This window comes from Pimephales promelas, chromosome 7, assembly GCF_988280905.1.
Source record: "Pimephales promelas chromosome 7, fPimPro1.hap1.1, whole genome shotgun sequence".
Lineage (NCBI taxonomy): Eukaryota > Metazoa > Chordata > Actinopteri > Cypriniformes > Leuciscidae > Pimephales > Pimephales promelas.
In genome coordinates, this window is record NC_142775.1 from 24,647,663 (window position 1) to 24,675,486 (window position 27,824).

General features: G+C 42.1%; 1 protein-coding gene across 3 annotated transcripts in view; it reads left to right on the top strand.

Moving 5' to 3' along the window:
* LOC120460836 (collagen alpha-3(VI) chain) overlaps positions 1-27,824 on the top strand; it is a 60,463-nt gene that overhangs the window by 28,293 nt on the left and 4,346 nt on the right. For 2 of the 3 annotated variants that reach the window (XM_089133248.1, XM_089133249.1), the window contains exons 1-41: positions 6,349-6,883; positions 7,367-7,966; positions 8,239-8,838; positions 9,031-9,630; positions 9,818-10,414; positions 10,898-11,497; positions 12,785-13,390; positions 13,780-14,385; positions 14,549-15,142; positions 15,242-15,856; positions 16,681-17,015; positions 17,106-17,184; positions 17,417-17,562; positions 17,688-17,780; positions 17,894-17,947; positions 18,429-18,500; positions 18,591-18,617; positions 18,792-18,836; positions 18,968-19,021; positions 19,117-19,179; positions 20,738-20,803; positions 21,149-21,202; positions 21,479-21,514; positions 21,670-21,732; positions 21,931-21,993; positions 22,207-22,269; positions 22,609-22,671; positions 22,872-22,922; positions 23,026-23,061; positions 23,175-23,237; positions 23,317-23,379; positions 23,704-23,736; positions 23,833-23,869; positions 24,010-24,021; positions 24,135-24,628; positions 25,274-25,376; positions 25,529-26,230; positions 26,354-26,456; positions 26,627-26,679; positions 26,768-27,028; positions 27,621-27,701. In XM_089133248.1, the coding sequence (XP_088989374.1) occupies positions 6,364-6,883; positions 7,367-7,966; positions 8,239-8,838; positions 9,031-9,630; positions 9,818-10,414; positions 10,898-11,497; positions 12,785-13,390; positions 13,780-14,385; positions 14,549-15,142; positions 15,242-15,856; positions 16,681-17,015; positions 17,106-17,184; positions 17,417-17,562; positions 17,688-17,780; positions 17,894-17,947; positions 18,429-18,500; positions 18,591-18,617; positions 18,792-18,836; positions 18,968-19,021; positions 19,117-19,179; positions 20,738-20,803; positions 21,149-21,202; positions 21,479-21,514; positions 21,670-21,732; positions 21,931-21,993; positions 22,207-22,269; positions 22,609-22,671; positions 22,872-22,922; positions 23,026-23,061; positions 23,175-23,237; positions 23,317-23,379; positions 23,704-23,736; positions 23,833-23,869; positions 24,010-24,021; positions 24,135-24,628; positions 25,274-25,376; positions 25,529-26,230; positions 26,354-26,456; positions 26,627-26,679; positions 26,768-27,028; positions 27,621-27,701 (9,406 nt within the window). In that variant the 5' untranslated portion in view covers positions 6,349-6,363. Of the gene's footprint in view, positions 1-311; positions 912-1,183; positions 1,784-1,972; positions 2,573-2,759; positions 3,357-3,839; positions 4,440-4,711; positions 5,312-5,499; positions 6,100-6,286; positions 6,884-7,366; positions 7,967-8,238; positions 8,839-9,030; positions 9,631-9,817; positions 10,415-10,897; positions 11,498-12,784; positions 13,391-13,779; positions 14,386-14,548; positions 15,143-15,241; positions 15,857-16,680; positions 17,016-17,105; positions 17,185-17,416; positions 17,563-17,687; positions 17,781-17,893; positions 17,948-18,428; positions 18,501-18,590; positions 18,618-18,791; positions 18,837-18,967; positions 19,022-19,116; positions 19,180-20,737; positions 20,804-21,148; positions 21,203-21,478; positions 21,515-21,669; positions 21,733-21,930; positions 21,994-22,206; positions 22,270-22,608; positions 22,672-22,871; positions 22,923-23,025; positions 23,062-23,174; positions 23,238-23,316; positions 23,380-23,703; positions 23,737-23,832; positions 23,870-24,009; positions 24,022-24,134; positions 24,629-25,273; positions 25,377-25,528; positions 26,231-26,353; positions 26,457-26,626; positions 26,680-26,767; positions 27,029-27,620; positions 27,702-27,824 lie in introns of those variants that run through there. The other variant, XM_089133250.1, reaches the window with a different exon arrangement.

The following is a 27,824-nucleotide window of genomic DNA, read 5'->3' on the forward strand; positions in this document are numbered from 1 at the left end:
TAATGTGTTTGTTTATTCGATCGTTCGTCAGTTTTAGGCACAGTTTTTGTCAATTGATGAAAATATCCTTTCATTTGCAGACCTCAATTTACCGTATTCAGTAAGTTTTGGCGGTTGTACTCTGACCAAAATGAGATGCTATTTTAGCAGACAGTAATGACATTTGACTGTTAGATTGGCTGTAAACTAGCTGAGAGGATAGGAGCGATTTCTCCCTTTTTGTAGTGGCCGACTAGAGCACACACACGCCCACAGACAACATCAGATACCCAGGGCTCACGTGACTTTGTGTTCCATCCCATTATCCATAGCTGAGCGAAGGATGGCCAGGAGGGATGTGGTGTTCCTTCTGGATGGCTCAGATGGCACAAGGAGCTCTTTCCCTGCAATGCGTGACTTTGTTGAGAGGATGGTGGAGAGACTGAACGTGTCTGAGAAAAGAGACCATGTGTCTGTGGTCCAGTACAGCAGAGATCCAGAGGCCCATTTCTATCTTAACACATACTCGAGGAAGGAGGACGTGCTTGACACGCTCAGGGGTCTGAGGCACAAAGGAGGGAGACCCCTCAACACAGGGGCAGCTCTGCAGTACGTGAGGGACAATGCCTTCACTGCCTCCTCTGGAAGTAGACTTGGAGAAGGTGTGCCTCAGCTGCTGATTCTGCTGAGTGGTGGAAAGTCATTTGATAATGTTGACACACCAGCCTCATCCCTGAAAGAGCTGGGAGTGCTTATCTTTGCGATAGGGTCAAGGAGCTCAGACAGCAGGGAACTCCAGAAGATCTCCAATGAGCCTAGCTATGCACTCTCAGTGAGTGACTTTGCTGACCTTCCCAGTGTCCAACAGCAGCTTCTCACCAACATTAACATGGTCTTTGTAGAGGGAACGTCTATCACCACCACAACGATGGGTAAGAAAAAAAGCCAAACCGGCTTTCTGTAATTCCTCTCCTTTAGTTATGGTCGTAGAGAAATTTGCCATATTGTCCCTCTAGTTCTAACGAGTTGCAGACTGAAATCTAATTCCTCCTGTAGAGTATAACTTTACGGGAGGTGACGCGATAGCGAACAAACAAAAAGCATGATCGAGCCTTAAGTGTGTAATGCGTTGTGGGGTATTATTATTATTTTTTTCTCTCCTTAAAATGTCCCCCACCTGACCCACGAATTTGTCTGTTTTTAGCTGAGGGCCGTAGACAGAGGAGAGACGTTGTCTTCCTGCTGGATGGATCGGATGCCACTAGGAATGGGTTCCCAGCAATGAAAGAATTTGTGCAAAGAATGGTGGAGAATTTGGAAGTGGCTGAGAACAGAGATCACATTTCTGTGGTCCAGTACAGCAGAGATCCAGAGGCACATTTCTATCTAAACACGTACAAGACAAAGGAAGAAATTCTTGACAGTGTCAGAGGTCTGCGGCACAAAGGAGGCAGACCCCTCTACACGGGGGCAGCGCTCCAGTATGTCATAGACAATGTCTTTACTGCCTCCTCCGGCAGCAGGCGGTTTGAAGGTGTGCCGCAGATACTTTTTTTGCTTAGCGGGGGAAGGTCATTTGACAGTGTTGAGGCAGCAGCCTCCTCTCTGAAAGAGCTTGGCATCTTGACTTTTGGAATAGGATCGAGGGGCTCTGATAGCAGAGAATTGCAGAGAATTTCATACGACCCCAATTATGCTCTGTCTGTGTCCGACTTCAGCGAGCTTCCAAATGTTCAAGAGCAGCTGCTTGCCTCTGTCAATGCTGTTTCAATTCCCATCACTCCAACTTCACAGATTGTTACCGGTATGTGCGTTGCAGTACTTAACAATACCCTGTGTCTTGTTTTATCTTCATGAAGTCCCTTACTTTTTTTTTTTTTTTAAACCATAGCTTAGAGAGTTAATGAGGTGATGAACTGATGTGTCATTCTGAATGTTTGTGAACTTTATGCACATTACTTGGTGTCATTGATGATGTTTTTCTCCCTCTTAGCTGATTACGTCACACCCAGAAAGGACATAGTCTTTCTGCTGGACGGTTCAGATGGCACTAGGAATTCTTTCCCAGCTATGCGTGATTTCGTGCAGAGAGTAGTGGAGCAACACACCATAGAGGCAAACAGAGACCGTGTTTCTGTGGTCCAGTACAGTAGAGAAGCCGAGGTCCATTTCTATCTAAATAGCTACACGACAAAGGAAGAGGTTCTTGACCGTGTCAGAGGTCTGAGACACAAAGGAGGTAGACCCCTCTACACAGGGGCAGCTCTCCAGTACGTCAGAGACAATGTATTTACTGCCCCCTCCGGCAGCAGACGGTTGGAGGGTGTGCCGCAGATACTGATCTTGCTTAGCGGGGGAAGGTCATTCGACAGTGTTGAGGCAGCAGCGTCCTCTCTGAAAGAGCTTGGCGTCTTGACCTTTGGAATTGGATCGCGGGGCTCTGATAGCAGAGAACTGCAGAGAATCTCATACGACCCCAATTATGCTCTCTCCGTGTCCGACTTCAGTGAGCTTCCAAATGTCCAAGAGCAGCTGCTGGCCTCTGTCCAGGCTGTTGCAATGCCCATCACTCCAACTTCACCGACTCTCACTGGTATGTGCATGGCAGCACTTTGTGACAGCTAGCTTACAGGCCGTGCATTGTTGATTTCCCTAAGTGGTAATGAGCAGTGGGACCCTTACCCACAGCTTAGGTAGTCGTTGAGGTGGTTGAATTAATGTGACATTTTGAAGGTGTTTTGAAACTACTCTGTGTTAATGATGCTGATTTCTTTTCCTAGCTGATGACACCATACCCAGAAAGGACGTGGTGTTTTTGCTGGACGGTTCAGATGGCACTAGAAATACATTCCCAGCAATGCGTGATTTTGTGCAAAGAGTAGTGGAGCAATTCAACATAGAGGCAAAGAGAGACCGTGTTTCTGTGGTGCAGTACAGTAGAGACGCTGAGGTCAATTTCTATCTGAATACCTACGCAACAAGAGGGGAGATCCTGAACACTGTCAGAGGTCTGAGGCATAGAGGAGGGAGACCCCTCAACACGGGGGCAGCCCTCCAGTACGTGAGGGACAGTGTCTTCACCGCCTCTGCGGGGAGTAGAAAGCAAGAGGGTGTCCCTCAGATTCTCATCCTCCTCAGTGGAGGACGGTCAAGCGATAACATAGATACACCTGCCTCCGCCCTAAAAGAGAGCGGAATCTTGATTTTTGGCATCGGCACCAGAAATTCGAGCAGAGAGGTGCAGAGAATTGCCAACGACCCTACCTATGCACAGCCCGTCAATGAATTCTCTGACCTTCCCAGTGTCCAGCAGCAGTTTATCAGCTCCCTCAACAATGTGCTTGTACAAGTCAAGCCGATGGCACCTACTGTGGCGGGTAAGACAGATTATCACACGTCTCTAGAAAACAGCACACTGCGCCCTCCTTGCAAAGCGTGCCGTAGACACCATAGGGTTTATGTTAGCGATGCATGTTAGCAGAGGCGGGGGAAATTAGCCTAACAAGCAATGGGTTTGAACCCTCTGGTGTGGTAAGCAGTGTTGATTTTTAATGTGTTTGTTTATTCGATCGTTCGTCAGTTTTAGGCACAGTTTTTGTCAATTGATGAAAATATCCTTTCATTTGCAGACCTCTATTTACCGTATTCAGTAAGTTTTGGCGGTTGTACTCTGACCAAAATGAGATGCTATTTTAGCAGACAGTAATGACATTTTACTGTTAGATTGGCTGTAAACTAGCTGAGAGGATAGGAGCGATTTCTCCCTTTTTGTAGTGGCCGACTAGAGCACACACACGCCCACAGACAACATCAGATACCCAGGGCTCACGTGACTTTGTGTTCCATCCCATTATCCATAGCTGAGCGAAGGATGGCCAGGAGGGATGTGGTGTTCCTTCTGGATGGCTCAGATGGCACAAGGAGCTCTTTCCCTGCAATGCGTGACTTTGTTGAGAGGATGGTGGAGAGACTGAACGTGTCTGAGAAAAGAGACCATGTGTCTGTGGTCCAGTACAGCAGAGATCCAGAGGCCCATTTCTATCTTAACACATACTCGAGGAAGGAGGACGTGCTTGACACGCTCAGGGGTCTGAGGCACAAAGGAGGGAGACCCCTCAACACAGGGGCAGCTCTGCAGTATGTGAGGGACAATGTCTTCACTGCCTCCTCTGGAAGTAGACTTGGAGAAGGTGTGCCTCAGCTGCTGATTCTGCTGAGTGGTGGAAAGTCATTTGATAATGTTGACACACCAGCCTCATCCCTGAAAGAGCTGGGAGTGCTTATCTTTGCGATAGGGTCAAGGAGCTCAGACAGCAGGGAACTCCAGAAGATCTCCAATGAGCCTAGCTATGCACTCTCAGTGAGTGACTTTGCTGACCTTCCCAGTGTCCAACAGCAGCTTCTCACCAACATTAACATGGTCTTTGTAGAGGGAACGTCTATCACCACCACAACGATGGGTAAGAAAAAAAGCCAAACCGGCTTTCTGTAATTCCTCTCCTGTAGTTATGGTCGTAGAGAAATTTGCCATATTGTCCCTCTAGTTCTAACGAGTTGCAGACTGAAATCTAATTCCTCCTGTAGAGTATAACTTTACGGGAGGTGACGCGATAGCGAACAAACAAAAAGCATGATCGAGCCTTAAGTGTGTAATGCGTTGTGGGGTATTATTATTATTTTTTTCTCTCCTTAAAATGTCCCCCACCTGACCCACGAATTTGTCTGTTTTTAGCTGAGGGCCGTAGACAGAGGAGAGACGTTGTCTTCCTGCTGGATGGATCGGATGCCACTAGGAATGGGTTCCCAGCAATGAAAGAATTTGTGCAAAGAATGGTGGAGAATTTGGAAGTGGCTGAGAACAGAGATCACATTTCTGTGGTCCAGTACAGCAGAGACCCAGAGGCACATTTCTATCTAAACACGTACAAGACAAAGGAAGAAATTCTTGACAGTGTCAGAGGTCTGCGGCACAAAGGAGGCAGACCCCTCTACACGGGGGCAGCGCTCCAGTATGTCATAGACAATGTCTTTGCTGCCTCCTCCGGCAGCAGGCGGTTGGAAGGTGTGCCGCAGATACTGGTTTTGCTTAGCGGGGGAAGGTCATTTGACAGTGTTGAGGCAGCAGCCTCCTCTCTGAAAGAGCTTGGCATCTTGACTTTTGGAATAGGATCGAGGGGCTCTGATAGCAGAGAATTGCAGAGAATTTCATACGACCCCAATTATGCTCTGTCTGTGTCCGACTTCAGCGAGCTTCCAAATGTTCAAGAGCAGCTGCTTGCCTCTGTCAAGGCTGTTTCAATTCCCATCACTCCAACTTCACAGACTGTTACCGGTATGTGCGTTGCAGTACTTAACAATACCCTGTGTCTTGTTTTATCTTCATGAAGTCCCTTACTTTTTTTTTTTTTTAAACCATAGCTTAGAGAGTTAATGAGGTGATGAACTGATGTGTCATTCTGAATGTTTGTGAACTTTATGCACATTACTTGGTGTCATTGATGATGTTTTTCTCCCTCTTAGCTGATTACGTCACACCCAGAAAGGACATAGTCTTTCTGCTGGACGGTTCAGATGGCACTAGGAATTCTTTCCCAGCTATGCGTGATTTCGTGCAGAGAGTAGTGGAGCAACACACCATAGAGGCAAACAGAGACCGTGTTTCTGTGGTCCAGTACAGTAGAGAAGCCGAGGTCCATTTCTATCTAAATAGCTACACGACAAAGGAAGAGGTTCTTGACCGTGTCAGAGGTCTGAGACACAAAGGAGGTAGACCCCTCTACACAGGGGCAGCTCTCCAGTACGTCAGAGACAATGTATTTACTGCCCCCTCCGGCAGCAGACGGTTGGAGGGTGTGCCGCAGATACTGATCTTGCTTAGCGGGGGAAGGTCATTCGACAGTGTTGAGGCAGCAGCGTCCTCTCTGAAAGAGCTTGGCGTCTTGACCTTTGGAATTGGATCGCGGGGCTCTGATAGCAGAGAACTGCAGAGAATCTCATACGACCCCAATTATGCTCTCTCCGTGTCCGACTTCAGTGAGCTTCCAAATGTCCAAGAGCAGCTGCTGGCCTCTGTCCAGGCTGTTGCAATGCCCATCACTCCAACTTCACCGACTCTCATTGGTATGTGCATGGCAGCACTTTGTGACAGCTAGCTTACAGGCCGTGCATTGTTGATTTCCCTAAGTGGTAATGAGCAGTGGGACCCTTACCCACAGCTTAGGTAGTCGTTGAGGTGGTTGAATTAATGTGACATTTTGAAGGTGTTTTGAAACTACTCTGTGTTAATGATGCTGATTTCTTTTCCTAGCTGATGACACCATACCCAGAAAGGACGTGGTGTTTTTGCTGGACGGTTCAGATGGCACTAGAAATACATTCCCAACAATGCGTGATTTTGTGCAAAGAGTAGTGGAGCAATTCAACATAGAGGCAAAGAGAGACCGTGTTTCTGTGGTGCAGTACAGTAGAGACGCTGAGGTCAATTTCTATCTGAATACCTACGCAACAAGAGGGGAGATCCTGAACACTGTCAGAGGTCTGAGGCATAGAGGAGGGAGACCCCTCAACACGGGGGCAGCCCTCCAGTACGTGAGGGACAGTGTCTTCACCGCCTCTGCGGGGAGTAGAAAGCAAGAGGGTGTCCCTCAGATTCTCATCCTCCTCAGTGGAGGACGGTCAAGCGATAACATAGATACACCTGCCTCCGCCCTAAAAGAGAGCGGAATCTTGATTTTTGGCATCGGCACCAGAAATTCGAGCAGAGAGGTGCAGAGAATTGCCAACGACCCTACCTATGCACAGCCCGTCAATGAATTCTCTGACCTTCCCAGTGTCCAGCAGCAGTTTATCAGCTCCCTCAACAATGTGCTTGTACAAGTCAAGCCGATGGCACCTACTGTGGCGGGTAAGACAGATTATCACACGTCTCTAGAAAACAGCACACTGCGCCCTCCTTGCAAAGCGTGCCGTAGACACCATAGAGTTTATGTTAGCGATGCATGTTAGCAGAGGCGGGGGAAATTAGCCTAACAAGCAATGGGTTTGAACCCTCTGGTGTGGTAAGCAGTGTTGATTTTTAATGTGTTTGTTTATTCGATCGTTCGTCAGTTTTAGGCACAGTTTTTGTCAATTGATGAAAATATCCTTTCATTTGCAGACCTCTATTTACCGTATTCAGTAAGTTTTGGCGGTTGTACTCTGACCAAAATGAGATGCTATTTTAGCAGACAGTAATGACATTTGACTGTTAGATTGGCTGTAAACTAGCTGAAAGGATAGGAGCGATTTCTCCCTTTTTGTAGTGGCCGACTAGAGCACACACACGCCCACAGACAACATCAGATACCCAGGGCTCACGTGACTTTGTGTTCCATCCCATTATCCATAGCTGAGCGAAGGATGGCCAGGAGGGATGTGGTGTTCCTTCTGGATGGCTCAGATGGCACAAGGAGCTCTTTCCCTGCAATGCGTGACTTTGTTGAGAGGATGGTGGAGAGACTGAACGTGTCTGAGAAAAGAGACCATGTGTCTGTGGTCCAGTACAGCAGAGATCCAGAGGCCCATTTCTATCTTAACACATACTCGAGGAAGGAGGACGTGCTTGACACGCTCAGGGGTCTGAGGCACAAAGGAGGGAGACCCCTCAACACAGGGGCAGCTCTGCAGTACGTGAGGGACAATGTCTTCACTGCCTCCTCTGGAAGTAGACTTGGAGAAGGTGTGCCTCAGCTGCTGATTCTGCTGAGTGGTGGAAAGTCATTTGATAATGTTGACACACCAGCCTCATCCCTGAAAGAGCTGGGAGTGCTTATCTTTGCGATAGGGTCAAGGAGCTCAGACAGCAGGGAACTCCAGAAGATCTCCAATGAGCCTAGCTATGCACTCTCAGTGAGTGACTTTGCTGACCTTCCCAGTGTCCAACAGCAGCTTCTCACCAACGTTAACATGGTCTTTGTAGAGGGAACGTCTATCACCACCACAACGATGGGTAAGAAAAAAAGCCAAACCGGCTTTCTGTAATTCCTCTCCTTTAGTTATGGTCGTAGAGAAATTTGCCATCTTGTCCCTCTAGTTCTAACGAGTTGCAGACTGAAATCTAATTCCTCCTGTAGAGTATAACTTTACGGGAGGTGACGCGATAGCGAACAAACAAAAAGCATGATCGAGCCTTAAGTGTGTAATGCGTTGTGGGGTATTATTATTATTTTTTTCTCTCCTTAAAATGTCCCCCACCTGACCCACAAATTTGTCTGTTTTTAGCTGAGGGCCGTAGACAGAGGAGAGACGTTGTCTTCCTGCTGGATGGATCGGATGCCACTAGGAATGGGTTCCCAGCAATGAAAGAATTTGTGCAAAGAATGGTGGAGAATTTGGAAGTGGCTGAGAACAGAGATCACATTTCTGTGGTCCAGTACAGCAGAGACCCAGAGGCACATTTCTATCTAAACACGTACAAGACAAAGGAAGAAATTCTTGACAGTGTCAGAGGTCTGCGGCACAAAGGAGGCAGACCCCTCTACACGGGGGCAGCGCTCCAGTATGTCATAGACAATGTCTTTGCTGCCTCCTCCGGCAGCAGGCGGTTGGAAGGTGTGCCGCAGATACTGGTTTTGCTTAGCGGGGGAAGGTCATTTGACAGTGTTGAGGCAGCAGCCTCCTCTCTGAAAGAGCTTGGCATCTTAACTTTTGGAATAGGATCGAGGGGCTCTGATAGCAGAGAATTGCAGAGAATTTCATACGACCCCAATTATGCTCTGTCTGTGTCCGACTTCAGCGAGCTTCCAAATGTTCAAGAGCAGCTGCTTGCCTCTGTCAAGGCTGTTTCAATTCCCATCACTCCAACTTCACAGACTGTTACCGGTATGTGCGTTGCAGTACTTAACAATACCCTGTGTCTTATTTTATCTTCATGAAGTCCCTTACTTTTTTTTTTTTTTTTTTAAACCATAGCTTAGAGAGTTAATGAGGTGATGAACTGATGTGTCATTCTGAATGTTTGTGAACTTTATGCACATTACTTGGTGTCATTGATGATGTTTTTCTCCCTCTTAGCTGATTACGTCACACCCAGAAAGGACATAGTCTTTCTGCTGGACGGTTCAGATGGCACTAGGAATTCTTTCCCAGCTATGCGTGATTTCGTGCAGAGAGTAGTGGAGCAACACACCATAGAGGCAAACAGAGACCGTGTTTCTGTGGTCCAGTACAGTAGAGAAGCCGAGGTCCATTTCTATCTAAATAGCTACACGACAAAGGAAGAGGTTCTTGACCGTGTCAGAGGTCTGAGACACAAAGGAGGTAGACCCCTCTACACAGGGGCAGCTCTCCAGTACGTCAGAGACAATGTATTTACTGCCCCCTCCGGCAGCAGACGGTTGGAGGGTGTGCCGCAGATACTGATCTTGCTTAGCGGGGGAAGGTCATTCGACAGTGTTGAGGCAGCAGCGTCCTCTCTGAAAGAGCTTGGCGTCTTGACCTTTGGAATTGGATCGCGGGGCTCTGATAGCAGAGAACTGCAGAGAATCTCATACGACCCCAATTATGCTCTCTCCGTGTCCGACTTCAGTGAGCTTCCAAATGTCCAAGAGCAGCTGCTGGCCTCTGTCCAGGCTGTTGCAATGCCCATCACTCCAACTTCACCGACTCTCACTGGTATGTGCATGGCAGCACTTTGTGACAGCTAGCTTACAGGCCGTGCATTGTTGATTTCCCTAAGTGGTAATGAGCAGTGGGACCCTTACCCACAGCTTAGGTAGTCGTTGAGGTGGTTGAATTAATGTGACATTTTGAAGGTGTTTTGAAACTACTCTGTGTTAATGATGCTGATTTCTTTTCCTAGCTGATGACACCATACCCAGAAAGGACGTGGTGTTTTTGCTGGACGGTTCAGATGGCACTAGAAATACATTCCCAGCAATGCGTGATTTTGTGCAAAGAGTAGTGGAGCAAATTAACATAGAGGCAAAGAGAGACCGTGTTTCTGTGGTTCAGTACAGTAGAGACGCTGAGGTCAATTTCTATCTGAATACCTACGCAACAAGAGGGGAGATCCTGAACACTGTCAGAGGTCTGAGGCATAGAGGAGGGAGACCCCTCAACACGGGGGCAGCCCTCCAGTACGTGAGGGACAGTGTCTTCACCGCCTCTGCGGGGAGTAGAAAGCAAGAGGGTGTCCCTCAGATTCTCATCCTCCTCAGTGGAGGACGGTCAAGCGATAACATAGATACACCTGCCTCCGCCCTAAAAGAGAGCGGAATCTTGATTTTTGGCATCGGCACCAGAAATTCGAGCAGAGAGGTGCAGAGAATTGCCAACGACCCTACCTATGCACAGCCCGTCAATGAATTCTCTGACCTTCCCAGTGTCCAGCAGCAGTTTATCAGCTCCCTCAACAATGTGCTTGTACAAGTCAAGCCGATGGCACCTACTGTGGCGGGTAAGACAGATTATCACACGTCTCTAGAAAACAGCACACTGCGCCCTCCTTGCAAAGCGTGCCGTAGACACCATAGGGTTTATGTTAGCGATGCATGTTAGCAGAGGCGGGGGAAATTAGCCTAACAAGCAATGGGTTTGAACCCTCTGGTGTGGTAAGCAGTGTTGATTTTTAATGTGTTTGTTTATTCGATCGTTCGTCAGTTTTAGGCACAGTTTTTGTCAATTGATGAAAATATCCTTTCATTTGCAGACCTCAATTTACCGTATTCAGTAAGTTTTGGCGGTTGTACTCTGACCAAAATGAGATGCTATTTTAGCAGACAGTAATGACATTTGACTGTTAGATTGGCTGTAAACTAGCTGAAAGGATAGGAGCGATTTCTCCCTTTTTGTAGTGGCCGACTAGAGCACACACACGCCCACAGACAACATCAGATACCCAGGGCTCACGTGACTTTGTGTTCCATCCCATTATCCATAGCTGAGCGAAGGATGGCCAGGAGGGATGTGGTGTTCCTTCTGGATGGCTCAGATGGCACAAGGGGCTCTTTTCCTGCAATGCGTGACTTTGTTGAGAGGATGGTGGAGAGACTGAACGTGTCTGAGAAAAGAGACCATGTGTCTGTGGTCCAGTACAGCAGAGATCCAGAGGCCCATTTCTATCTTAACACATACTCGAGGAAGGAGGACGTGCTTGACACGCTCAGGGGTCTGAGGCACAAAGGAGGGAGACCCCTCAACACAGGGGCAGCTCTGCAGTACGTGAGGGACAATGTCTTCACTGCCTCCTCTGGAAGCAGACTTGTAGAAGGTGTGCCTCAGCTGCTGATTCTGCTGAGTGGTGGAAAGTCATTTGATAATGTTGACACACCAGCCTCATCCCTCCAAGAGCTGGGCGTGCTTATCTTTGCGATAGGGTCAAGGAGCTCAGACAGCAGGGAACTCCAGAAGATTTCCAATGAGCCTAGTTATGCACTTGCAGTGAGTGACTTTTCTGACCTTCCAAGTGTCCAACAGCAGCTTCTCACCAACATTAATACAGTACTTTTAGAGGGCTTGTCCATCACTACTACTGAAATAGGTAAGAAAAAGATTACCTAAATAAACGGATAAAACGTGCTTGCTTTATTTATTTTCAATGTTTATGGTACTTGCTAAGGTTAGTATCACTAAAAATATGTAGACTTCTTTTCTTAAATTATCCTTTACCATTTTGCTTAAAACACCAACGTTGCCTAAAGGTTGGTGGCTTGTTGTGGAGAGATTGATTTTGGTTCAAGAAAATTTACTATCTTTTATTTTTGTTGAGACCCACATCATAGGGATCATGATGTCAGAAATACTTTGGTATGGGTATTTTACTTTTTATTCAGTAAGAAGCATCAAACATCCACCTTGCAGCACATTGACAACCACACAGCACAACTTAGTGAAAGTGTCACTTAAGTAGTTTACTTTAAAAATCCTTTAGAACATCAAACATCATCATAGGAGTTAGCATCTTAGCATAGAGAGTTTCATGGCAAATTTAACATGTATTTCTTTATTCATGTCCTTTAGTCCTTTTGCGCATTGTGAACTTTGTGTAATTTTTCCCAAGACATTACTGTCTTTAGAGATTAATTATATTCAAAATTGTTTATTAAATGTGGTATACTAATTCATTCATGTTTGCATCCTCCATCATCTTTATTGTGGTGTCAGATTGTTTTATTGTTATTTTTACATTTACATCAAAAGTGGCTTGTGAGTAAGTAATGTTCTATTTAACATGTGTGTCTTTCCCATTAAAAAACATAGATATAATTTTTATTAAAGAATTATTGCAAGCGTTTCTATAACAACACTATAATTGTAATGGCTGCATATTTAAGTGAACATTTCATTTCCAAACAATTTAACACACCACAGTAATACATATTCACCTTCTAATGTTCAGTTCCAAAATATTAGTTTCTTCTTCTTCTTCTTCTTCTTCTTCTTCTTCTTCTTCTTCTTCTTCTTCTTCTTCTTCTTCTTCTTCTGCTTCTGCTTCTTCTCCTTTTTTCTTAAATACTCTCTTATTATATTCACAAATTCATTTTAACAATTTCAGTTATGAAAATTCAGTTGAAAATTACGCTTAGCACATCTGGTATTCCCAGGTAAAGAAACAAACAAACTTCACTTGCTGACATGATGTCTTACGAATAGATGTTGGATTCAAGTGCAAATTTGTTATGTTTAATAATCTAGTGCAAAGGGTGTCGAGTGTTGTAATTATATTCATATCTTTGTTTTTGTCAGGTGTTTGAAATTTTAGAGACTGTCCTTCATCCAATCAGCATTATTTTTTATTAAATATTTTTCTTCTTTCTTTTAATTTTAGTGGAGTCAGAGGGACCCAAAAAGGACATCGTCTTTTTGATTGATGGCTCTGAAGGTGTTGGCAGAGATTTCCCAATTATCCAGGAGTTTTTGCGCAGAGTTGTGGAGAACCTCAATGTTGGTGAGAACAAGATTCGAGTTGGCGTGGTGCAGTATGGAGATTCTCCATATGCAGACATATACCTCAACTCACATAGGACCAAAGAAGGTGTCCTAAATCAGATCAAGGAACTCCAACAACGTGGGGGGAGACAGCGCAACCTTGGTCAGGCCATTGATTTTGTTCGACGTGAAGTTTTGGTTTCTGGACTTGGTGGAAGGAAACAGGAGGGAGTTCCACAATTTGTTGTTGTGGTTTCAGGAGGAAAAGCAACAGACAATATAAGACCATCTGCAACTGCACTGAAACAGTCAGGCACTTTCCCCCTTAGCATAGGAACAAGAGACGTGAGCCCTCAGGAATTGCAAGTGACCTCCTATGTCCCCAGATTTGCCTACACAGTTGATGACTTGCCTGGACTTTATACAGTTCAGGACAAACTCATCACCACCCTGACTGAGCTATCTAGTGAGGAATTAGCCAATTTGCGCCCTGTATACCCTACAGGTAATTGCAATCATTTCATAATTGGTTTTCCTGCTTGATGTGATAATACCTCTGACCAGCATGAATTTCCATGCCTCATTCTGTTTTTTTTATAGTTAACTGTGAAGAGGGGAAGAACATCTTCAGAGTGGCAAAATTGATAAAGTCCAGAAGTCAAAATTTTAGACTATTTAAATATGCCTGACATTCTGTATAACTATGAGTTGAGTTCTACTCGATTTAGTATCGCATCTGTGCAACTGTGTGTGAATCCTGTGGTCAGACTGTCAGTTCCATTTCTGTATTAATTGAGATCAATTTACTATTGTTATGGCTATGGTTACTGTCATATTTATTTTTATGTTAAAAAAAACTGCTTAAGACATTTTTGTTTGTTTCGAAACATGCAGATGCTACAATTCCAGTACCTCCTGGAGATAAGAGGGATGTTGTTTTCCTTATTGATGGCACAACAAAGATGCGCACTGAGTTCCCTGCCATAAGAGACATGGTTCAGCGAGTGGTGGAGAAGTTGGATGTGGGTCTCGACAATGTCAGGGTCTCAGTTGTGCAGTACAGTGATGATTCCAAAAGCGAATTTCTCCTCAATGAGTACTCCACCAAGGATGAAGTTCGTCAAGCAATACGAAGACTAAGAAGCAAAGGTGGCAATCAGCTTAACACTGGTCAAGCTCTGGAATTTGTATCAAAGAACATCTATCAAAGATCTGCCGGAAGCCGTGTAGAAGAGGGTGTGCCCCAGTTTCTCATCCTGGTAACCGGGGGAAAGTCAAATGATGATGTATCTGGTCCTGCTAAACAACTGAAATCAAACAATGTTGCTCCCTTAGCAGTTGGAGCTCATAATGCTGATGCAGAGGAGTTAAAATTAATTTCTTTTAGTCCGGAACTAACATTCACCATAAGGGACTTCCAGCAACTTCCAAGAGTGGAGCAACAGCTTTTGACCAAAGTCCGTACCATGACCAAAAGTGAAATTGCAAACCGCACACCAGGTATTCTACATTTCTGGTTTTATTAAAAAGTTATTTCAGGTTAATCAACAATAACATTTGATGCCTAATTTATTCATGTCATTTTTTATTTTTACACAACCACATAACCTTTTTAGAATATGCAGTGCATTTACTACTTAATTTCATTTTTGTTTCTTATCAGTTGTTCTTAATTTTGGAAGAAAGGACATCATCTTCCTCATTGATGGCACTGACAGTGTTGGACAAAGCGGTGTTGCTCACATTCGTGACTTTATCTTGAAAGTGGTTGATCAGCTTGATGTACAACCTGACCAAGTTCGCGTGGCTCTGGTACAGTATGCTGAAAGACCTAAAACTGAGTTCTCTTTGAACTCCCACGACAACAAGCAATCGGTCATCTCTGCAATCAAAAGACTGCGTCACATGGGGGGACGTGGTGCCGACCTAGCTGAGGCAATAAAGTATGTGATTCAAAATGAGCTCAAGCCTTCTGCTGGGGTACGTCTTGGACAGGCTTCCCAGCACTTGGTTGTGCTCACTGGTGGAAGGTCAACATCTGATGTATCTACTTATGGCCAAATTCTCAAAGGCTCTCGGGTCAATTGTATAGGAATTGGTGCAGAAAATGCAGACCCAAGACAGCTGGCACAGATTACTACCACTTCTGATGACTTTCTGCAAGTGACTACTTTCCCAAATCTTCCAAACATACAGAGCAAGTTTATAGCAAGACTTAATGGAACGATTGGTGAAGAACCTCCCACTGACGAGCCAAGTAAGTGGAGAACTAATGTTATTGTTATTTTAGACATACTTACATGATGCATGTATAATGATAGGCTCTAAATGTTTTATTTTGTCTGGTTTCCCATAGCAAATGGACTCCCACAAGCCAAAGCTGCCGACATTGTCTTTTTAGTTGATGGCTCAATCAATCTTGGCAAGGACAATTTCAAAGAGGTCATGGAATTTATTCTTAATTTAATTGACCTGTTCTTTACAGAGAGAGACAAAATTCAGATTGGTCTAGCACATTATGCTACTGATGTGACCGATGTATTCTACCTCAACACCTACAAAAATAAGGATGATATTATCAATGCTATAACTCGAGCAGAGTACAAGGGAGGTAGAGAAATTAAAACAGGCAATGCCATTCGCCATGTTCAGAACACACATTTTGTAAAAGAAAGAGGCAGTCGGAAGGATGAGGGAATTCCACAGATTCTAATGGTAGTCACTGGTGGACGGTCAAGGGATGACAGCAAAACAGCAGCATTAGGTCTCAAAGCCACTGGCGTGCGCATTTATGCTGTTGGGGTGGGAGATATTGAGGACGAACTCAATAATTTGGGCAGTGAAGCTACAACGGTGGCCCGAGCCAGCACCTTCCAAGAGCTCTCTGAGCTGAATGAGCAGATTTTGGAAACACTTGATGATGATGTGAAAGGTATTGGACTGTGCACTGGAGTAAAGGATGCTACAAGAGGTTTGTTGTTGTTTTTTTTTTATCAAGTGAAAGTTTAAGTGTACAGTTTAAGGGCCAGATTTACTAAACAGGGCAAATTAGTGTGAGAGCATAATTCCAATAAGCACAGATGGGAGTGGAAAGTTCTGCGAGTGATCTACTGGTGACTTGCAAATTAAAGAACACAGATTCATCTAGATAATTTCCATAAGGACTGAGGCAATCTACCAAGAGCAGTGCGAATTAGTATCTGGTTTAGGACATGCTTTTTTGGGTGATAAATAATGGTGCAAATACCAGAAAATTGACTAACATTAGTAAATCACCTTGCATAATTCATTTAAATACTCTCCTCTCATACATTTTTGCATCTGAAAAGGAAACTCTTACAAATGAAGAGTTCAGATGCAAAAGCCTCTAAATGCCATTTGAAATTTTCTTCAAGAATGTTAATTTTTATCAAGCTTGTATATTTAAGTTCAGTAATTTCACTTAAATGGCAATGAAGATTACCTATGAATTGTCGTTTAAGTGAAATTACTGAATTTAAATATACAAGCTTGATAAAAATGATTATTCTAGAAGAGAATTTCAAATGGCACTTCGAGGCTTTTGCATCTGAATTCTTCAAATACAGAACATAAGAAATAAGGAATAACACTGTCCACACCTTTTCAGTGAAAATCTTTCACTGTATGTCTTTAGTAAATCCTGACAGTAGTTTTTTTTTTTTTTTTAACGCCAAAAGAGGGTTTGCACTTGTTAGTAAATCTGGCCCTAAGTGTTTTGAACAGCGGTTTGCTCTTGATTGTCATTAATCACCATCTCTTTCTACTCCCTGGCAGCATGCAAGTTGGATGTTCTTGTGGGGTTTGACGTGGCTGCACAGAACATTTTTGCTGCTCAGAGATCATTAGATTCAAAGCTATCTGCTATTCTCGAACGCATTACCCAGATGCAGCCCATCAGCTGCACTTCTGGCCAGGTTCCCTCAATACAAGTGGGCATGTTAGCGATGGACTCTGCCTCGGAGCCTGTTCAGCTGGACTTCACCAACAGATACACAGAGCTTCTTGAGCCCTTCAGGGCCCTTCGGAATCGTGGACCTTTTGTTCTGAATGGTGCCACAATCAAGGCTTATGCTGATAGATTCAAGAATCAGCCTTCAGACAGTATCAAGGTACATCATTTTCAGGGCAAAGCTTTAACCTCAAAATCTAACCATATTGTAAGTATTATCTAAATTGATTGTGGTTTTACACTCATAAAGGTTGTGATCCACTTAACTGATGGATTAGATGTCCAGTACAACATTCTGAAAGAGCAAGTTGAAAAGATGCGTTTAGCAGGTAAGCGTAATCATGATTATAAAAATAAAAATGTCTTATAAACTCCATTAATTCACAATCAAATATCAATTGGTTGTAACAATACAATCAGTTTCTTTGTTAATTATTGTTGTATTCGTTTATTTATTTATTTGTTCTATGATACTTTTGAAACTTTTGTTGTTGATGATTTATACATCGCACAATATGGTACCACTCACATTTTAATTTTGCTTTTCTTTCTTTCTTTAAGGTGTTAGTAGTTTCATTCTTGTTGCACTGGAGAGAGTGCCACGATTTGAAGATGCAGTTCTCTTGGAATTTGGCCGTGGCTTCAGGTACACACGACCTCTGCGAGTCAACCTCATGGACTTGGATTATGAGCTTCTAGAAGAACTGGTAAGAACTGTCCTCATTGCTCAGTCAAATAAGCAATCTAAGGGAAGACCTACCTCAATGACAAAAAGAGATAAATATGTTTGTTTAATGTGATTCTGGTTGACTAAATAAATTCTCTTTTTAAGGATAACATTGCTGAGCGGGAATGCTGTTCTGTTCCATGCAAGTGTAATGGCCAGAGAGGGGACAGAGGAGCTGTTGGTGTTCCTGGACCAAAGGTCAAATACATTTTCTTTTAAGAAACAACATATTTTCGGCTAAAACAATTTCAAATTCAGAAATTTTCTTAGTGATGACTCGTGTCCACGTTTCCATGTGTGATTGTCTATAGGGTCAATCCGGTGGTCCGGGCTTCAGTGGACATCCTGGTGATGAAGGTGGTCCGGTGAGCATGAATTCATTAACTACTATGAATTTCTAAAATTATTTCAAAGGCATCTCTTTTTACTCTCTTTTGTCTGTGATTCCTAGCTCCAGATCTAGCTTCTCACTTGATTCGAAACTCCCAGTTTCTAAAGTTAAATATTTTTTCCAGCATGCACTAATAAATAGACAGATCATACCTTTTCACAGTGTTAGGGTAACATGTTATAAGAAATGCATGTTATGTATTCAGATTATAATGATGTGATAATTTATTCAATTTAAACCATAACACTGTTGTTTCTTAGACTTATATACCGTAATGTATTTGCCCGTAAATAAAATGAATCCTCTACCTACCCCATATCCTCTTTCTATCAGCAACCTTAAACTTTGCAATGGTCATTGTATCGTTTAATTAAGGCACTATTTTGTCAAAAATACAATGTTTGTGCATATGGCATGTTTTTTTCTCATGATCGTGATTATCCGTATTTTCACAGGGAGAGAGAGGTCCACCTGGTGTAAATGGAACTCAAGGATTCCAAGGATGTCCAGGTCAAAGAGGTGTTAAAGTAAGTGCACTTCAAGTAAATCTCACTTGTTAAGAAAGCAGATTATTGCTAAAACTTATTGATTGACTAATCCAATGTTGTTGTTTTTAGGGATCTCGAGGATACAATGGTGAAAAGGTAAGAACTTTTATATATATTACTTGTGTTAAATTTGAATAAATATATAAATATATATTCAAATTAATTTATAGTGAATAATTATTATATAATAATATATTACTGTAATATATCATTCACATTGTATCATATTAAAAGAATATGTTTGATTGATAACATTTTTTTTTTTTTAAGGGTGAAATTGGAGAGATTGGTTTAGATGGAATCAATGGAGAAGAGGTCAGCTGTTGTCTAGCAAACATGTTTAAATGCTATTTTTTCCAGAAACATTTTATCAGTGATCTGTTGTACAATGGTTTGCAGTCAGTGTTCTGAGTGAATGCCAGTTAGAATGTGTTGTTGTCTTTCAGGGAACAAGGGGTGTTGTGGGGCCTCCAGGAGATAGTGGAAACCCTGGCCAACGGGTAAGTCATGTAGAATGTAGTCGTGGAGTCATGTGGAACAAATTTACAACAAATGAATAAAATGAGTTTATCTGATCTTTTTTGTGTGTTTCTAGGGGCCTAAAGGGGCCAAAGGCCAAGCAGGAGATGTTGGTCAGACTGGAATACGTGGTGATCCAGTATGTTATATAAACAGTCAGATATTTCCTCTTACTCAAGAATTTGTCGTAATTTAGAATGACTTGGGCCTTTCACACAGGACGCGGAATGCACAGCGCTCACCGCTGGGTTCAGTGTTGCTCTTCAGATACAACATGATTGCACTGTGCAATGTCAGAGCAAATTAGGCAGAGTTTTCAAAAACTTTAAGCGGGAGACCTATGTCAGTATAATAACGTTATAACTTTTCTGGCGATGTCCCTATACGACCTCAAACTTTTATTGTACAGCTCAGGAAATTCCATAGACAGTAAAATAAATTCAGACATTGAATTTGATTTGCGAGCTTGTTTGGATTTCCTGTTTCTCGCGCTGGTAATCGTCACAGAGTGCAACGGCAAAAGTTTAATTATTTTGTACTCTGACCGCCACGTGATCGCAACCACGTCACGTCAATGGTGTGCACCGCTCGCTTGCGCTTTGGTCGATGCAGCAACAAAACGTCTTCGCGTGGTGCAGTCCATTGAAATTAATGGGTTTCATAACGCAGCACAGTGCATTCAGTGTCGTGTGAAAGGCACGGGGGTAATCCACCAGCCGGAAACTGAAGTCTCCCCCGGAGGCCGCCATTTATTTTGGCGACAGCGAATAACTATACATCTGAGGTGTTTAAAGACTCCATTTGCCCATTGTTTATTTCTAAAGAAACACGACAATATAGAAAAGGCTCTGTCGCACAATAGAGAAATGACCATATAGACAGAAGGAGCAATCGGGGGGACGTAGAAGCATAAAGTCAAGGGAGAAGCCCATAGAGAGTCATAAAGTTGATCCTGCTGCTAGCTCATGGACAACTAATACTCATGATCTCCGGCTCTGCAATATTCGGAAGGGAATGATTCAGATTTTTGCTTGGCACAGCTACTAGAAGTCATACAACTGTAAGACAGGTTGCTCAAGTCACATCTATGTCGTCAAGCTCAGTTTGAGCCTGCTAATTGACTTCACTTTTCTCTATTGAAGTCTATGGGGTCGCTGTGTCGATTTCTTTTACTGTCTATGCTTCTAATTGACTTTACTATTCTCCTTTAAAGTTAATGGGTCGCTGTGACCATTTCTTTTACTGTCTTGGAGGAATGACTTAAAGCTATTGGTAAAATCTCTTCATTGGATGACGGACAGAAATGCCCTGAAACTTCACTCCATTTTGGAATTGTTTATGTTATTGGACTAAGACCCTCACCCCCTTTTTTTTTCTTTTTTTTTTCTTTTCTCCTTCATATGTTCTTTTTTATAAGTGATCTATCAACACGAAAACAACTGTGATCGTTGATTTATGCCTTAATTGATTGTACTCGAATTCTCTATATTAATAAAAAAAGAAAAAATTTGGGTGATAAAAACTATTATGGTGAAAGGCCCATTAGGCAACCGCTTCCAATTATCGCTTCCATTATGAGCGTTTGAAACATTTCAACAACATTTGAAATAACGAACTTGAGCGTGCAAAAGATGCGATATGTGAGCAGACCCTTAGTCTTCATTCAATAAGAGAATTTGTTGCTGTTGTGGTTATAGGGCACCCCTGGAAGTGACAACAACCAAAGGGGACCAAAAGGCGACCCAGGCGATGCTGGCCCAGCGGTATGGTCAATTTTTTTAGACTTAGTTAATCAGTCTTTCTGGTGGATTTTTATATTTATTTGATTGTGTCTGGTCAGAGCAGAGGTCAGGACCATAGAAAATGTTCATGCATCCATATTGTAAAGTAACAAGCTTCATCTCAGTAATTTAAAAGTCATATAAGTTGCTATATCAATTATTTCTCATTACATGTTATTTTTGTTTCTGGATATGGTCAAGCTCTGTAAGACTTTTTAGTTTCTGCATATTTGTTCAGTGTGGACTATAACATGTTTGTTTGTACTTTTTGAATAAAATGGACAACTGCAATGCAATCTTTGGGGTTCATTGGTGTGTTTTCTTTAGGGAGAGCCAGGGGTGGATGGAACTAAAGGAGGTCCTGGTGAACCAGGCAGACGGGTATGCTTTCTCGACCAAAGGGATTGTTTGTTTTTTCTTTCTTAACCAGTTTATAAATCTTCTCTTAAAACCCCTTAACTCAATCAAATGTTTAGAACCAAAGAAATGTGTACACGATAAAATAATTTAAATTTCTAAACTGACTTTAATAACCATTCAAAATAGTATGCTGCCTCAAGTTTAAGCCCTATTATCTATGGCAATACATGATTTGAAATGTTTTGTAGTAGAGCATGAAATGGTGAGTGACAGATGTTCTGTTCTCTTTTGAAAAAGGGCTCTGATGGTAGAAGGGGGCCTCCCGGTCAAGCTGTGAGTAGACATATGCTATTCCATGCCAACCATTAATGGAAATAAACATTATTGTAACACTTCCATAGTAATCCCATTGTTGTTGTTTTTTATTATTATTATTTATTTATTTATTTGTGTGTGTGTGTTTTTTGATGGCCCTGTTGCATTTATAGGGTGTTGCTGGAAGACCCGGAAGTGATGGTTTAGCAGGCGAGACAGGAATTGGAGGACCTCGGGTAAATAAGTTGTAAAAAGCAGTTTTGCAAAACAGAAGACCCATAATATGTTATATATGCAAACATAATGGGTCCAATCTGGTTTACAGTCTGGTTACATTTATTTTTTCATGCAAATTTGCATGCTTGTCCTGCAGTTTCATTATTAAATACAAAATAAATTATAGATAATATAAATATATTGTATCTGCACTTTAGGGTCCCGCTGGACCAATTGGAGCACCTGGTATTAGAGGAGAGGATGGAAACCCTGGTCCAAGGGTAAGTGAAGAAGTTTAAGCATGTTATTTTCCTTGTTTTCTCTGCTACTAAAAAGGGATTGTAACAAGCATTATGAATTTGGGAGCAGACAAAAGGTTTAATAACTTTATACTTGCACTAAACAAGAGTTTTGATTTATGACTTAACAAATGAAAAGAATAAATCTCCTGTTTTATATGAGTAATCTTATTCTTATTTTATATTTATTTTTAGGGACCAGGAGGACTGCCAGGATCTGCTGGAGAAAAGGGTAGAAGAGGTGCTGTTGGCCGCAAGGTACTGGTCACCTTTAGCATTAGCAATTCCTTTGCCAGTCAGTTACACTCTCTTTCTTCAGTTATCATTGGCAAGCTTTAGCAATTTATTAAAGAAAACATCTCACTGTCGACCTAAAGCAAATTTTCTGGGGAGTTTGTATTTATACAATTTGGGCAGAGGAAATTAACTCACTTTTTTTTTTTTTTTTTTTTTTTTACTGCATTAGTGTGAGAAGTATGATGCTCTTTTTGCTGTTACATTTCATTCTATCTTAACTGCTTTGTGTGTCACCATTGCACCTTTTTTACCTTATAATTTATACAATTATGATTCACTTTTTTCACTTTCACTCTAAAGGGTGAACCAGGGGACCCAGGACCTAAAGGTGTTTTGGGACCCCAGGGACCCCGTGGGGAGCCTGTAAGTGAGGAGTCACAACCTACACCAGTCATACCAAATAGATGTTATACATTGTAGCAATAATAACAACCATCAGCGTTAATATGTGAGACATGGATGAATAGATAGAATTATTATAAACATTAAAACATAATAAAAGTAGAAAAATAATAAAAGCATAATAAAAGCATATCTAAAAAGTAGATATCCTCTCTATACAGGGTGAGGATGGACGAGATGGGTTTGGTGTACCTGGTCCTAAAGGAAGAAAGGTGAGTGTTTGTTTCTGTATAACATTTTTTTTTTTTTTTTTTGTATAGTGAACTGTTTACTCAAAATGTATTTCACACTGAACACAATTTAATGTTGTTTTAGGGTGATGAAGGTTTCCCTGGTTTCCCTGGTCCAAAGGTGAGATTACTGGAGTCTGCAGCCTTAAATGTTTTACACTGTAGTTTTTATACTAATGCACTCTGTGCAAAACATCAGAAGTAACTAGATGTTTAATCTGAATCGATTGAAAGGGTGAGGCAGGTGACCCTGGTTCAAAAGGAGGACCTGGACCTAGAGGAAACAATGGCCAGAGGGTGAGTAATCTTGATTGAACTGTTTTTATTAGGTCATTACGTCCATATTGCTGGTAATGACAGATAATATGTTTTGTAGGGTACCTCAGGAGGACGTGGTGGTCCTGGTCAAAAGGGAGATATTGGATACCCAGGGCCCTATGTAAGCAAAATATTTTATATTATACGGATTTCTTTGACGTTTTCTGCAACAAATCCTGCAACAAATCTTTAAATACAGGAATGCTGACTTTGAATGAACAATGTGGCTCAGTTGAGGCATGAAACAATGGACTCTCTTACAAACCGTGCAACTTCTTTTGCTTTGATTTACTCAAGCTGTTGATTATTATTATTTTTTACTGGTGACAGACATTAGTTAGGCTCACAAAAATGCTCTGTGGATGAAATCCAGATCGCTCTAGCCAGCTGTGTTTAGCTGTTGAGAAAGTGTCTCTCTCTGATTTTTTTCTGTTGTCAAAAACAGGGCCTTAAAGGACCCAGAGGAGTTGGTGCTGTGGTATGTACTTTTCCTTTCTTTCACTTTATAAGTGTCTTTATTGTTTTTTCCTACTTAATTGTTTGGAAAAATAATGACATTTTTTTCTCCTTACAGCAATGTGATTTGGTCAAGAAAATTAGGGATAACTGTCGTAAGTATATTGACTGTCCAGTGTAGATCTAATTATGTTCCTTTTCTTATTGTTGTACTTTTAATTTTATAGAATTTCTTATAGTTATACTTTAATGTTTTGAAATCTTTCTTTTTCTTTCTTTTTTTTTTTTTTTTTAGCTTGCTGCTATGGTAAGTAATGAGTGAACAATCTCTTCTGCATTTCCACTGGGCTGTAAGAGTTTCAAACTCTCATTCCATAATACTGTACTTTCTGTTCAGCTTTTGATTTTTTAATTCCTCAGGTGCTCAGGAATGTCCCCTATACCCAACTGAGTTGGCCTTTGCCTTGGATTCATCAGATGGTGTATCTCGCTCTGCTTTCAACAACATGCGTGACACTGTTCTCCGCTTGGTCAGTGACATCACTATTGCTGAGAGCAACTGTCCCCGAGGTGCCCGAGTTGCTCTAGCACTCTACAACAATGAGGTGACTACCGAGATACGCTTTGGAGATAGCCAGAAGAAGCGAGCACTTGTTGAGCGAGTTCAAGGGCTCCAGGCTCAGCAGACCCGTAAGCAACGCAGCTTGGAGACAGCCATGAACTTCATTGCACAGAACACATTCAAGAGAGTTCGCAGTGGCTTCCTTGTGCGCAAGGTTGCGGTTTTCTTTGTCAACGGCCCTGTTACTGTCACACAAGAATTCAGTGCCGCTGCTCTGCGCCTCTATGATGCAGGAATCTCCTCTGTATTCCTTCTTAACCGTGAAGATCGTCAACTCACAAGAGCCTTGCAGGTAGGAGCAGCAAAAGGGCAAAAATTGTAATTGGCGTCTTTAAGAATAAGAACTAGTTCCATTCCATTTCCATTACTGTTGGTAAATGTTTTCATTCATCCAGTATTTTTCATCACTCATCTAAGTGGCTTCATCAACTGTCCTTTTGTGAATGCCCTTTGTCTTTACACATTAGAAAACTGTTCAGAAAGTGTAACAGCCATACAATGTTGGGCCGTCATGACAGTAGTTGTTTCATTGCCCCAGTATATAAGCTTGACATATACTGAAATGCATATATTGGATAACTTTACTTTGGTGTTGGTCTCTGCCTTAAGCTTAAAGTGTTCAGGTCATAGGCACAAAAAATGAGTAACCAAGTAGCCAAAAAAAGCCAAGTAACTTCACACCTTCAGTGAGCTAATTTCCAAATCAGATTACAGCTTACATCTTTTTGTAGTGTTTGATGTTGTGATGTGGGAAATGTTGGGAAATGTCAGCCTCTCGTACACATTAACTGTAATTAACTCTACATAAACTTTACCTGGCAGGTGTAATACATGTTTTAGTGCACCAGTTGTACATTAAGACTTGACATAACCAATGTTTTGATTAGATGTTTGGTGTAAACGAAACCATATCATTGTTACAATCACTCTGTTTCAGCTTAACAACACTGCGTTAGCCCAGATTATTGTCCTACCATCACCCGGAAGTGCTGAATACAACAATGTAATCAAGAAGATCATGACGTGCCATATCTGCCTGGGTAAACCTGTTATCATGTGAACTACTGTCCAGAATAAAAAAAGCCTCCAAACTAATTTATTTTAAATAAAACCATGAATATATAAACTTTTCAAAAATAGTACCAAAAGAGAATTTTTTTATGCAATATTTAATCTGTCACAATTCTTTTAGACTTCTGTGCCCCGGATCAGATCTGTGATTATATTCCTCCACGTGGAGTCCGAGACCGGAGGGATCCCACCACTGACTTGGACATTGACATGGCCTTCATTCTCGATAGCTCAGAGAGCACCTGGCCCTCCGTCTTCTTAGAGATGAAGCAATATGTGGCTCTAATGATAGAGCAGCTTGAGATGTCCCCTGAGCCAACCAGCACTACCCATCACGCTCGAGTGGCACTTGTCCAGCATGCGCCTTATGAATACTTGCACAATGGCAGTGGCATTCCCATCAGGGTGGCCTTCGGTTTGACAGATCACAACTCACCAAACAGTGTCCGAAGCTTCTTACAGGATAAGGTGCACCAGCTGGAGGGTGGACGTGCCCTTGCAGCTGCTCTTGAAGGCACTGTTGAGCATGTGTTTGAGAAGGCACCACATTCCCGCCACTTGAAGGTATTAGTTCTCTTGGTGACTGGACCAGTTGAACTGCACGAGGAGAGGATAATAAGGGCCGCTACTGAAGTTAAATGCAAAGGTTACTTCATAGTGGTGATGGCAGTTGGAAAGCTGTTCAGTTCAGGTGATGTCCGTGTCCTGGCCCAAGTGGCAAGCGAACCTTCAGATGTGTTCTTTAAGAGGGTGGATAGATCTTCAGGCTTCTATGATGACCATATTCAGACATTTGCTCGACTGTTGCCCAAGTACCTCGGCCGTAAGTTATCATTTACCGTTCTCAAAATGTTTAGGAAAGTTGCCCTTTATATCCAATGATGTATTAGCCTGTCATTTCATAGCAGGGACTGTCTCTAACAGTTTCTTTATTCTTTATATATAGTTGAAAATGCTTTCTACCTGTCGCCTGAAGTCTCTACGAAGTGTCAGTGGTATCAGAGTGACCAACCACACAAAGTCCCATTCACTTTACCACAAACAGAGGAGTGAGTATACTCATGAGCAAAGTTCCCTGTAAACCGCACATGTACACATACTGTATGATATTGCTCCTGCATAGACAGACAGAGTCAGAAGACAGAGAATACTCTATGAGTTGCTAATTAATTAGTTTGTCAATATATTGTATGAATATCGCTATGATTTAATTTTCCAGGAAACACCAGAAGCATTATGGACAGCAGGAGGTTCATGATACAAAACATAAAGGTACTGACAGTGTGCACTGTAGGTTGAGTGTATTTGTTTATTAAAACAATGTTTAAGTCATGTCACATTTGTGAATGTGTTTGCTCAGAAACAGGTATGGAGGAACTGCATCTGGTTAACGTCACCTCCAGCGGATTCTCCCTCCAGTGGTTAAGTGGCGATTCAAAGGCAACCCATGAGGTTACTGTGACTCGTCTGAAGGATCATAGTCTGGTACTGAGAAAAAATGTGACCGGCAACCATCTCTCCATTACTGAGCTGGAAGCAGCCCAAACCTATCACGTAGTGGTCAACTCTCAGAATGTCAATGGTCATGTTACCAGCACTTACAAAGGCATTGTACCCACAAGTAAGCTCATCATGTTTTCACATTAAAGCAACGTACGTAGTTGAGATTATGATAAGTATTAAATAAGTAATGACATGAAAAGGTATGCTTTAACTGTCGTTAACAAACTACAAATTTCGTTCTACTCCAGTATGAAGCAGTATCATTTTATTTTTTTCTATTTCAGTTGAACACAAAATAAGTTATTTAGCAGAATTTCTAGATACTGTATAGAACAAGGAGGCAATCATTCAAATCGTTATACAGACATTCTGCTGCAGATTAATTGTTGTAGATTTATGATAGATCAGTGCTTAACTTCACAAATGGAGAAGAAATTGCACTAAAAACTTATTTGGTTAGTGAAAGAGATTTGCGACCTGTGCTGGAAGACAACATTTTTAGGGAATAGCAGTTTATGGTCTGTTTCTCACAAACTTTTGAGGGGTTGGTCAGCTAATAGGATCTTTAATGATCACTTACCATGAAAAATCATACAGGTTTCCAACGTCAGTAGAGTGAACTGTTGATGTAATTTTATTTTTTGTGAACTGTTCTTTTAATGTTGGGCTCTGCAGGATGACATTAACCTCATTGTCATCTGTTTAAACAGAATCAGCACATCCGAAGGTCCTAACTGTAAGTGATGTGATGGGGATTGTGCCCACTGCACCCTTGAGTAAACCAGAATCAAGTAAGTGGCAGAGAATTTGCTCAACAGATTGTATCTGTGGATTTTTTGTTGCATATTTTATTCGTATAACTTAACGAGCAAAGAGGTTGATTGGTTGTTTTTTTTTTTTTGTTTTTTTTTTGT